Consider the following 12,866-nt stretch of genomic DNA (forward strand, 5'->3'; position numbering starts at 1 on the left):
GTGATGGGATGGGAAGAAAGAACAGAGGGGGCTATAAAAATACATATGTAACAGCTTGAGCATGTTAACAGTCTGTTAAAAAACAACAGTATAGTATAATCGATGATGGAAAAAAGTGAAAGGAAGTCAGGGAGGATTTCACAAAATAGTTTTGAGTTCAGTTATGAAAGATTTGTTCCTTTTATCTCAGGAAGTAGAATACATCTTCAGTCCATAACTATACTAAACATTTAAGGGCAAAGGTGATGGGAGCAGATCACCAGGTAAGAGATAGGTCAGAGAGTCATCTCAGCATTAGATTGTAAGAACTGTATATGAGAATGATCTGATGATCAACATGAACTAAAATGCCAGGTATTTAAGCTATGCCAACAAAACCTGTGACCCCCATACGGAAGTGTGTGTAGCCTCAATAGGCTCAGGGGAGTTTACAAAGACAGCAATGTGGTCAAATGAGTATGGGTTCAAATCTAAGCTTTGCTGTTTACTAGCTGAACAGACTGACATTCTTAAGTAATCCATACTTTTTATGGAGCTGTTACTCTCTTCACCCCTGCATTCATTTGACCTGTATTACCAAGCTCTAGGCAAGAAATTAAACTGACCTTTAGGTTAGTTGCTTATTTCCTCTGTTCAGTTTTATTTTTCGGTTGCATGTTATTTTTAGTTTTCTGTATTGTCCTAGAACTCCAACAGTAAAAAAAAAAGCTTAGTTACTCTCTATACTTTTGACTTGTCTTTACTCTTAAGCATTCATTCAGCAAAGTGTATGTAAGCAGATTACCTTCCATGTTGAGTGCAGAAGTGAAAAAATCAAAAGCAGCCTTCTAACAATGCAGAGTAATTAAACTGGATATGAGGTTTGTTAATTTCCTTTAAACTCATTTAGTCCTGTATGTGTTTCCTAAAGCTTATTTATTATTTAACTAAATTCAAATGTATCTGCATCTGATTTTATGATCACTTATACCAGCAACTGCTGTAAGTTTATCTGGCATACCTTTTTGGTCTTTTGAAATTTACTTTAGGCCCTATCCTGTGAACCAAAGAACTCAAAAGGTTTGAGATTTGGTGATGAGATAAAAATACAGAGAAAGACTAGCAAAAGTAGTTGTAAAACACTGTCATTTGAATAAGTATATTACTGCAGCATGATGTACCATAGCTTAGAAGAAATGTGAATTTGAACTAAACTGAGTCTTTTATCCCTAGACCAACTGGGACCGGGCAGAAGGAGAAAATGAATTCCAGATCCCTGGAAGATCAGGATCTGTCTCTGACCAGTTGAAGGAAGCCAGTGGCACTGACATGAGACAGCTGCGCCCAGGCAGTGAGGATGTGCGTCATAAGGGAAAACGAGGGAAAAAGGTAAGTAAAGTGAGTGAAAAATCAACAAGGTATGAGGGTGTGTTCTAGCCTAAAGGTACCTGTCACCAGTTTAAATTATTCATAAGATCCCCATTTACTAAAGCAGAGCAACTTGCAGATTCACGGAGTGATCACTGGTTAAGTGATTAGAATCAGTGTTAATGTTTCCTTTTCCAAGTATTAAACTTTCTTAATAGTCTGTGTTTGGAGGATACATCTTTTTCAACTATTGGAAAGATTTTTATATCCACATTAATGATGAATAATGCTTTTCTGTTTTGTATTATCTTCTACCTTCTATATACACCGAGATCTTGGGTCTAGGTATACTTTTCCTTATACTGCCATTTTTATTCAGTTCCTTATTTCTCCATGTAGTCAGCAGAACAGAGAAAATGGGCTTTTAAAAATATATATTTAGCAGTTTCTTCTTTCATTTCTTAGATTCTGTGTTATGTACCAAATGGTGAATTTGGATTAGAGGTCAGTAAGTATTTATTGAGTGCTAGAAAGCTGAGCATAATAGAAAAAAGTTGAAATTCCTCATCTCAAATATTTACCATCTAGTGGGGAGAATAGGTTAGCAAAGAGAGAATTTCTACCCAACATGATGGTTGGATGAAAGTACACAGGTTGTATAGAAGGCTCGGTTGTACCTTCCAAGAAGATATGTGGTGTGAGAAGCAGTTGAGGAGGCTCCTCCCGGAGGGCATTATGGCTGAGATGAGTCCTGAGGTGAAATAAGCAAACCTGTGAAGAAGGAAAGTACCTGTGTGAGTATTGAATTATAAACAATTTGGCACTGTTCATTGTTGTAACTCATAAGTGCTTGGTAATTGTCTTTGGAATTAATGAATGTCACATGAATATTGTACTTTTACACACCAACTATCACTGTGGGTTATGTTGAGCATCTTAGACCAGCTTTATGAGGACATGGGCATTCAAAATGGAAGTTGGAAGTTCATTTTTTAAAATTTAATTCCTTGGTTAAAAAAAATCAAATTACATAAGATGGTAGATACCTTCGAAAAGCTTTACTTCCACCTTCATCCCTATCTATACCTTTTCCTTCTGCCATTGTAGGTAATTACTTTCATTAGTATCTTCTGTTTCTTTTCTGGGCTTTTTGAGGTAGATAAAAGCAAACAAAATCTGTTACTATTTCTCTCTCTTTCTTATACAAAAGGTGGCATCATATAGAGCGTCCTAGAACTTCCTCGGTCTTTTTTCATTGTATTTCATTGTATGAATAGATCACAGTTTATTTAATCAGCTTCTTCTTGAGAGGTATTTGGTGTGGTTGTTTGCTGTTACAAACAGTGCATCAGTGAATAACTTTGTAGAACTATTGATTCATACATCTGTAGGTAATTTATCAAATTCTTAGAGGTGGGGTTACTGTGTCAACAGTAAATGCATTTGTGATTTTGATAGATCTTGCTGCATTACCCTTCCTAAGGATTACACAGTTCAGACGGTACCAGGGGTACATGAGCACCTGTCTCCACACAGCCTGCTCAGCAGAGTGGATGGTTGCTCTTTCTGTATTTTGGCAGTGAGATGATGAGAGAAATACACTGGAATATATTAATTTGCATTGATTTTTTTTGTGATCAAAGTTGAGCAGATGTATAAGGGTAACTCGAATTTTGTTTTGTGTGTCGTGTCTAGTCATATCCTTTCTCTGTGATGTCTAGTCATGTCCATTTTTATTACTGGGTTGCCAGTCCTCCTCAGTTTCTAAGAACTCTTATATATTAGAGACATTGGCCCATTGTCAAAGATAGAACTTGCAAATATTTTGTTCATTTTGTCTTTAGGTTTTATTTATGAGTGGCTTTTTCCCATGTGTAGGAGTTTTTGTTTTTAATGTTTTATATTTTAAATCAGGTTGTATTTCTGTTGGGTTAAATTTGAGTTTCAAGTTGTTTTATAATATTATGATGTCTGAGTTAGCCTACTGCTGAGTATTTAGAATGAGAAAATAAATTTAGCTTTGAAATTCTGAGTGTTGGCCCTAGCCATTGAAATAGCAAGTATTTCTGTTTCCTGTTTCCATTCAGATAGAATGGCAGATTCTGTGTTTATGTATTTTTATTTGCTTTTACTTGATGTCTGTCAAAACCAGTTCATTTGGATGCATTCTTCATTACTGATTGAGTTATTTAACACATCTTTTAACCTTACAAAGGACTGTATGCATATGGGTATTTAGGGGAATGATAGCCCTCTGAAGGAACTCAGTCTAGTCAAGGAAAGAAAAAGGTCAATTTAAATATAATCTGATAAATGCTGTATTGGAGGTATGTTGGTATTTAAATCTTACTTACCAGTGGGACCTAACATAAGACCAGAACAATTTTCAGCTTCATGGTGGTTATGGGTATTGTGTTTTATGTACTAATAATTAGGTTGGCTGGAAATACTTTCATTCATTAGTATTTATTGGCTTAGTATTTTTTACAAAATGCTTATGGTTTTCCCTTATCTTAGTTTTTGTTATTTTCACTTCTTGAAATATTTTTACCATTTAGACCAAAGGTACTTCAAGTGAAGAAGTTAATCTGAGTCACATTGTACCCTGTGAGCCAGTTTCAGAAGAAAAAGCAAAGGAGTTACCTGAATGGAGTGAGAAAGTGGCTCACAACATTTTGTCAGGTAATGATAACTTTTTTCGCTTATGATGTGAACCTTTTGGGTGGGTCCCATAAGGGAATACTTGGAAAGATAACTATTTTATGTTCTGGTTTTAAATGATCAGTTTATAAATATTTAAAAATAGTACTTATCTCTTCGAATGTTACATATTGTCATATTGGTGTAAGTTCTTCTTGGTTTATTTCTCTTTTTTATTCTTGGGAAAATTGGTAGTGAAAAGCTTCAAGAAACCCCCAGCTTTCAGAATAACTCTGAATGTAAAATCAGTTATTTTCCTTTCCCCTTGGAAATCCCTCCTTCATCTTGGTATAGGTATTAAATGTATAAAATGAAAGTATGAAAGTGAAAGTCACTCAGTTGTGTCCAACTCTTTGCGACCACATGGACTATACAGTCCGTGGAATTCTCCAGGCCAGAACACTGGAGTGGGTAGCCTTTTCCATCTCCAGGGGATCTTCCCAACCCAGGGATCGAACCCAGATAATCAGTCCTAATTTTATCTAGTTATTTTTCCCTTTAAAAGGTGCTTCCTGGGTGAGTTGGGGTTTGGTCAAAGGTGCTGAGTTTACTGGCAAAGCCATCCAGAAAGGGGCATCTAAACTCCGAGAACGGATTCAACCAGAAGAAAAGCCTGTGGAAGTTAGTCCAGCTGTGACCAAGGGACTTTATATGGCAAAGCAGGCAACTGGAGGAGCAGCCAAAGTCAGTCAGTTCCTGGGTAAAGTGACTTTAGATTTCTTTACTACTTTTTACTTAAATTAAAAATCTTCTTTTAGTCCAGATTAATCTAATCTCATTTAGATGGCTTAACTTTGAGGGTGAAGAATTCGGACAGAGCAGTTTTGCATTGCTACTTGTGGTGGGATCTGTAGACCAGCAACACCGACCTGAAAGCCTTAGAAGTATGTCTGGCACTGACACACCTACTGATTGAGTATTTCCAGTTCACAAGATGTCTCAGTGATTCTTACTTGCTTATTAAAGTTTGAGAAGCACTGGTTAAAGGTTATTTTGATGGGTTGGAGAGGGGAGCATCTATGCCTTTGAAAGGGAATGTATTTGCCAAGTGTATTTACCATCCTGGAGTATGACACATGCTTTCAAGGACAAGTCACTGCATTTGAATCAGATTTTTGACATGTTTACTTTTATATAGACTTAAATACTTTATTTCAGCTGAGTATTTGCTGATACGGAGAAAAAGTACAAATTCGCTTAGCTGGAAAACATGATAGTTGGATCTACCAATCTTGCATTGCAAATAGAAAAGGTGAATGATTCTCTTCTAAGCAAAGTGATTGAAAACATTATGTTTAAGACGCAGTAAGCTCTGTAAACACATCCTTAGACCAAACAGTAGGCTTTGTTTAAAAAAATAACCAGCCTTGTTTTCTTCCTTTTTAAATAGGAATGGTAACATTATACAACAAAACAACTTTAGATACTCATTAAAGAATTTTGCTTAGTGAGAATGGTAAAATCAAGGGAAAAATACATGTTTTTCTAAGTTGTTTTTTTTTTTTTTTAATGGTTATATTAGTTGACGGAGTTTGTACTGTGGCAAATTGTGTTGGAAAGGAATTAGCTCCACACGTCAAGAAGCATGGAAGCAAACTGGTTCCAGAATCTCTTAAAAAAGACCGAAATGGAAAGTCTACCCTGGATGGCGCTATGGTTGTAGCAGCAAGTAGTGTTCAAGGTAACATAAAACTCTGAAAACTTAGGAAAGTCTGTTTGCCAAGGGTTGGTTTTACTTACTTTTGAATGTATTTTCAGGATTCTCAACTGTCTGGCAAGGACTGGAATGTGCAGCTAAATGCATTGTTAACAATGTTTCAGCAGAAACTGTACAAACTGTCAGATACAAGTAAGTTGAATTTTATCATTTTAATAATTAGATCTCTTATAGCATTTGTTAAACTCTGGGACAATTAAAATGATTATATATCTGTTTTTTATTAAGTATCTGACACAACAGTTTTTTCACATGCTATTTCTAAATAGGGAGAAGAATAAAGATTCTAGAAATCAATAGTATTACTGTGACTTTCCCTTGTATTACTAAATGTTATATTTGTTCATCATTAATGTAAAGAATAGATTCATGTTATTTTTAATGCCTGGAGTTTCTATATGCCTTCATGTTCTTGATGAGTGATGTTCATCTGTGATTTTGATGGGGAAAACTTGAATTATATTTAAAGTATTATACTTTGTTAGTACTAGCCCCTTCTATATACAAAGAATATTACATTTTCACATCTTATTTGAATGTACCACTGTGCATATGTATTGGAACAGACAGATGGTATAAGACATGCCATTAAGAAATGGGCAAACATAGAACTGAATGATTTCTCCAAGCTCATCTGATAAGTGGTATTAAAGATGAGACTTAAAAACAGGATTTTCTGATTTTAGCTCTTTATTCTGTCTTTTAAGGACTAGAGGGCTAAACTCAAATTTAGTATGAAGGACTTGAGGTGCTTTTTTTAACTTTGAGTTTGTTTATATCTTAATAATTAATGTTTATTTAGAAGAAAAAATCGTGTTCTCAGCTCTTGGTTATATGTGTTAATTATTTACTCACTGACAGCATTTGAGTTCATACTTATGCATCAGACATTGTATTCAGTGCTTTCCATATGTAGTGTTTGATTTTTAATGCTATCATCTCCATTTTATAGATGAAGAAACCAAAAGCATAGAGCATTAAATACCTGATTAAGAATTGCACCCTAATAAGTGGTAGAGCTGAGATGTAAGCCAGGTCTTTGTCATGCAGTGTCAGGGAACAATGCCAGGCCACCACTGCCCTTGATGGGAAATCTGTGAGTTTAGTATCTGGAATTCTTTTCCACCACTACATCAATATATTTAGACTCCCTCCCATCATAGTAAATTAGCTAACTAGTAAATTACTAACTTAATTTCCAGCCTAAGTTGGTTTGGTCTGCTCAGTCTGGGGCAAACATACCTTTGAATAAAAGCAACATGGCATATCATCTAGTAGTGTCAGTTTTCCCAGAGGATTTGGAAAAGCAGATGCAGAGTAGATATGAAATTTTGATGGAAATGTAAAACCCAAGTTTCCCAGGTGATTTCTTGCTACTCTTGGCATTGACCTCTAATCTAATACTGTTTTTGTTATGCCTTTTAGGTTACTTTGATGGATTAGTCATCATTAGAAAAATGGCTTCCTTTTTTGTTGCAAGCACAGGAGAAAGTCAGAAGTGTCTTTTAGACCAAAAGTGGATTATTTTTAGATTATTACGTGCTAGCATGGCTAAATAGGTGGTCACATGAATAAGTAGGAAGTGCTTTATTGGATTTGTCCATTTCCTACTCTTAAAAAAAAAAAAAAAAGTACCTAAGTACTTAAATTGAATCTTTTAAAAAGTTTGAAATTCACCTAACTAGGAAGTACAAGGTTTTGGTGTAGATTTTGTATTTCTTGTCCTTAGTGAGGAGAACTTAATGTGATATTAGAATGCCTCCCTGGTGGCTCAGAGGTTAAAGCGTCTGCCTCCAATGCGGGAGACCCGGGTTTGATCCCTGGGTCAGGAAGATCCCCTGGAGAAGGAAATGGCAACCCACTCCAGTATTCTTGCCTGGAGAATCCCATGGACGGAGGAGCCTGGTAGGCTACAGTCCACAGGGTCCCAAAGAGTTGGACACGACTGAGTGACTTCACTTTCACTTTCTTTACTGTGGTTTGGAGCTAATTTATTTCTGTTATGGTGTATATTGCTAGTTTTATCCTTTCCTCCAAAGAGTCAGTTTTTTTCGGAGAGGAGGCAGATGAGGATTTAGTTAATTAGATTTGTATTTCCAATTATCAGGATACCTTAGTGTTAGCAGTAACTTAATTAGAAACTTGGAAAGACGGGAGGGACAGTGGGAAATAACAGGTTTTGTCCAAGTTACTGTTTTCTCACTTATGAGTAATCTTGCCCAGAAGTAGAAATTGCCTTTTAGAAGAAGAAACTGCAGGTATTAAACCAGTAATAATTCAGTGATATTTATCACTGAAGAATTGAAAAATCTAGTTCTTCCATTTAGTTTAGTTCTCCATAATTGACATAAATTTATATTTGTTTACATTTATGAATTTACAGTTATTTACACTATGAAAGCTATTTGATAGATGGAACATTTGTATTTTTCTACTCTTAATCCAACTGATGATGGTATAATGAAGAAAATTTACTATTTTTTTGAACACGTGTATTCTTATTGCCTGTGAGAAACTACTTTCCCAAGTAATTGTTTCAAATCTGCCTTAATTATTTGCACTATGCCTAGGAGAAAAATATGTTACATAAATTTCCACATCTGGTTTCTTGTAATGTAAGCAAATACAAAGAATTGGTTTTTTTTAATTTAGGTATATTTAAAGGCAGGTTGTATTAGATAAGTATATTCTCCATGCGTTTTATGGTTTGGTTCTGATTCAGGACTGTGTTCATTCACTGTGAATGACTTACCTAATGACCTATATAATTAATTATACTCCTACTAATTTTTTGAGGTAAATGTATAAGAAAGATTTGTTAAGACTTTATTTTTGTCAGTTATATTACTACTTTTGTTGTATTTTAGATTTAGGAACAAGAAGACCTACAGGAATAAGGAAAAAGCAATTGAGTAACTTTAAACCTACTATACCTAATTGCAGTATAGTATCTATTGAATAATTCATCACTGTTTTACTTAGCTTCTAACTTTCACCTTTAAGTTCCTTTTTTCCACTTTAAATTGTTTAGAGGAAAATAATATAACTTTAGTAAGTTAGGTGCGTTTTTGTTTCCCCCTCAGTAATACTTTATAGAACATACATTTGTGAAGAATAAGCTTAGTAAAAATATTTTCCTGTAACAAATTACCTCTTTTAAGGTATAGTATTTAACTGGTTAATTTAGTAAATTTTAATTAAAGTTTCCCTTAAATTTTCACTGGGTAAAGGGGCAAATTCAAATCCATTTGAGGGTATCCCCTTTAGCAGATGTCATATTATTCATAAAACTCTATATCACATCTACTCAGGAGTTGTATAGGATCAGTCTTCTCTTTTCAGTATGGTAACTGGACAAATATTTAAATATGATCATTATGTCTTTTGCTTATTTTTTCTTTTCTACTAAATACTCCCAGTTTAACAATTCCATATATAGTATGGTTTCCAGATCTTTGCTTCATGAATGTTGTTCTCAAAATATGGAACCCAGAGTTGAATCTAATATTCTAGAGGTATTATAACCAGATTGAATACAGTGGGGTTGTCTCCCTTGTTTTGGTCATATTTAGCGTGTGATAAATATGGAACAGAAGACAAAGGGTACGTCTTCATAGTAGTTGTTACTTTATTGACCCATATCAAACTTGTTTTTCTTAACTGAATTATAATTGCTTTACAGTCTGAACCTTTGCCTTAATTTTAGACCATTGATGTTTGTACCTAAATAAAAACTTTACATTTATCCTGGCTTAAGTGTATTTCATTGATTTTGATTTTGACCCATCATTAATTGTCTATCATTTTGGCTTCAGATCTTGATGTGTGCCATGTTAGCCTTACATTTTGAGTTACCTGTAGGTTGAAAGACATGTCTTTCTTATGTCTTAGATTTTTTCCACAGGTTTGTTTTGTGTGTGTGTGGATAAAGTCAAATCACATGCTTACTGTAGCCTTTCTTCCTGATTGATCTTTATCCAAGATTTAATACTTACTGAGACTGGTGGGTCAGCTGTCTACACATCTCCTAACAGTATTGTCATTTCCCACGTTTCAGTTTTGTCTTACAGATACTTCTTAGGGTAGTTGTCTTCCAGCCTCATTCCTTAAATATTGGTTCTGTCTGTGGTTTTATTCTGTACTCCCTTTTCTGCTCTTTGTGGATATCATATATATGTATACACACACACCTGTGGCCACAATCATCACCTGTATCTCAGCAACTCTTAGATCTATGTTTCTTCTTAACTTTTAATTGACAGGCTCATACATCCCAACTACATACCACTGCAGCCGTTCAGTCCACAAGTCTCTCTTTTTTTTTTATTGATCCCTTTAGCTCCAGCCTCATTACCATTACTTTAGAAAAGATTTTCATCATTTTTCATCCAGCTCAAAACTTGTTTCCTAACTGGTTCCTCAGTCTTAAAGCCTTACAGTTCACAATGCAACCTATGATAGATCCTTCTGAACTACAAATTTGGTCATACATTCCTACTGATTTCAAGATAAAGTTTAAACTCCTTCACTTCTCCTACAAGGTTGCTTGTAACCCATCTGTGTTTGAGAACTATTAAGAAGCTATTTCTATTTTAAATATTTAAGGTTAACATTTCTAAGAATAACGTAGAAGGTTGCATATAAATTGAATTTTAGGCAGATTTATTAGAAAATTGTGATGAAATTTTGCTATAATGAGTGAAATCTGGAATCACTGCCAGGGTGCTATTTTGCTATACGTTACTGAATGCACTGGAGAAATTCCTGAAAAGTTTCATTCAAATTGACATCTGAATCCCATTGACTTATTTAGAGCATTCTTTATATTCATTTTTTATTGTTCTTAAATTGGTAGTATTCAGTATATAAGATGTAATTCAATTAGCTAATTATAGTTAACCTTTTTAAGAGGAAGAGTAAAAAATAAACTTTTTTTTTATTGCCAGAGATAGGCTTTATAGGAGTCTCTAACAGCGTAGTTTGAGTCTGAATAAAGAGAAGAACTGAACAGTTATTTATCAAGGCAAGAGAGGAGAAAGGAATGTCTGCCAGGAATCCTGGCTCCTGGGCATGTTGAGAAGCAGAGGTGATGAGTGAGGAGATATTGAAAAATAAACACAACTTCTGAAAAACTGTTCTGTAGGGTCTTTAAAAATATCTTTAGTCCTATGGAATTTTCAGAGTGCTTTCACATACACATCTCATAAGATAAAGGAGAGGACATTTTATGAGGTACAAAGGGGTGGGGACTTCACCTGGGTCATGTGGCTAATTGTTGGCCCGTTTGGTGTTAGAATCTTAATTTTCTGACTCCCAGTTTAGTAGTTTTCTCCAAACACTAATATGGCCAAATTCTTTAGTCATCATGTCACTTCACTGTGGTTAACCCATGCCTGGAGAGAGAAGCCCTGAGAGGGACCTGCTCAACCAGGAGTTTGGGGCACCCTTCCAGTGCTGAAACTGCCTCCGCCCCTTTCTGCTCATTGAGCCTGAGCCATTGCCACCTGATGACTGCATTTGTGACTGGGGCTTAATTGACTGTGAGAAGGCCTCATGTCTTCTGCAACATCAGCAATTCTGTGGAATGCCGAGGGGTTGCAAAGCAGCAGGGACTGGCAGAAAGCAGTCAGGAGCTTTTACATTGGGTAACAGTTGCGAAAGCCTCAATCAAGTGTGGTGTAGACATAAGGTTTGACAGATTGTAGGCTCTGCTGTGCTCTGGTTCTGATTAACATTCTGAATGAAATATCATTCAGAAGCATTATAAGATTATTGCATATTTCTAGCACTGAAATTGAAAAAAACAAAAAACATGAATAAACCAGTAGGATCACAAACCACAGAAGTCCAGGCTAGTAGTAATAGAGGACTTGTTAATTTGGAGGTCTGATCCAATGGAAGAAAAAATGTCCAGATACTGGTCACAAAGCATCTAGGAAGCTTCAGTATGTTCTGGAAAAAAGACTAAATTTTTGCCTTTTTGTTCTTGTTTGTTGTTTAAGCAATCCTCTATTTGGGGAAACCTATGGACAGGAAAAGATTTTAAAGCCTGGTACTTAGAAAAAGGTAAAGAGTAAAACAGAAAGTAGAATAAGTTTTAGTGTCCTTGTATAACACCTCAAGTTGTATTTTCTTATGGAAATGGTATTCAGCACTATCAGTTGTATTGATTATGGTCAGGAATAACTGCTTTGTGTGATGTTTTGCAATTTCCTAAGTCCTTTGCTCTACTTGAGAACCCAGGAAACTCTTAGATGGCTAGGGCAGGGCTTACTTATTTTATTCATTCAGCAAATATTAGGTATTAGGCACTGTTCTAAGTACTTAAGATACATTAATGAACAAAGCAAAGAGATCCGTTTATAATGAGGTTTATATTCTAGTGAGACAAACAAGCAAAACAAAAACAGTGGGCATTTTTGTTTTAGTGTTTAGAAGGTTGTTCTGTAGTTGTCAGTTCAATCGCTTAGTCATGTCCGACTCTTAGTGACTGTAGCACGTCAGGCTTTCCCGTCCATCACCAACTTGCAGAGCTTGCTCAAACTCCTGTTCATCGAGTCAGGGACGCCGTCCAGCCGTTTCATTCTCTATCATCCCCTTCTCCTACCTTCAATCTTGCACAGCATCAGGGTCTTTTCCAATGAGTCAGTTCTCTAGTAGAAACAGATATTAAGTTAGAGAAGAAAGAGCTGTTAAGGGAGGGTTGATTGGCTGTGGGATGAGGCAATTAACATGGGTTAAATGCTAAGAGGATTATAGCTGACTTGAAGAAGGTGAGGCAGTTAGCCATGTGGATACCTGGTGTGAGAGTAGTCTCCGTGGATACTAGCCAGTACAAAGGTCATAGGGCCACTACATGTGTGCTTGATGGGTTCAAAGAACAGCAGGAAGACCATTGAGTCTGCAGTGGGTGGAGTGGAGTGAGAGAAAGTTGTAGAATCTGTTTAGAGACAAACTCAGATTCCAGTAACTAGAGTCTAGTTAAGTTAGAACTCAAAACCATTTATAGTGACCTATAGTTGTTTCAATTAAAATTCTCTTATATTTCCAGAAAGAGACAAAAAAGGAAATTATGACTGATAACAGCCTTTATTAAAATTTA

The 12,866-nt window shown here is 35.6% G+C and overlaps 1 protein-coding gene across 2 annotated transcripts in view; it reads left to right on the top strand.

Annotated features, from left to right (window-relative positions):
• SPART (spartin) overlaps positions 1-12,866 on the top strand; it is a 28,797-nt gene that overhangs the window by 14,003 nt on the left and 1,928 nt on the right. For both annotated transcript variants that reach the window (XM_081551825.1, XM_081551826.1), the window contains exons 4-8: positions 1,213-1,368; positions 3,906-4,029; positions 4,553-4,747; positions 5,570-5,728; positions 5,806-5,896. In XM_081551825.1, the coding sequence (XP_081407951.1) occupies positions 1,213-1,368; positions 3,906-4,029; positions 4,553-4,747; positions 5,570-5,728; positions 5,806-5,896 (725 nt within the window). The remainder of the gene's footprint in view (positions 1-1,212; positions 1,369-3,905; positions 4,030-4,552; positions 4,748-5,569; positions 5,729-5,805; positions 5,897-12,866) is intronic.

This window comes from Giraffa tippelskirchi, chromosome 12 (assembly GCF_054371585.1).
Source record: "Giraffa tippelskirchi isolate mGirTip1 chromosome 12, T2T-mGirTip1v1.2.pri, whole genome shotgun sequence".
Taxonomy (NCBI): Eukaryota; Metazoa; Chordata; class Mammalia; order Artiodactyla; family Giraffidae; genus Giraffa; species Giraffa tippelskirchi.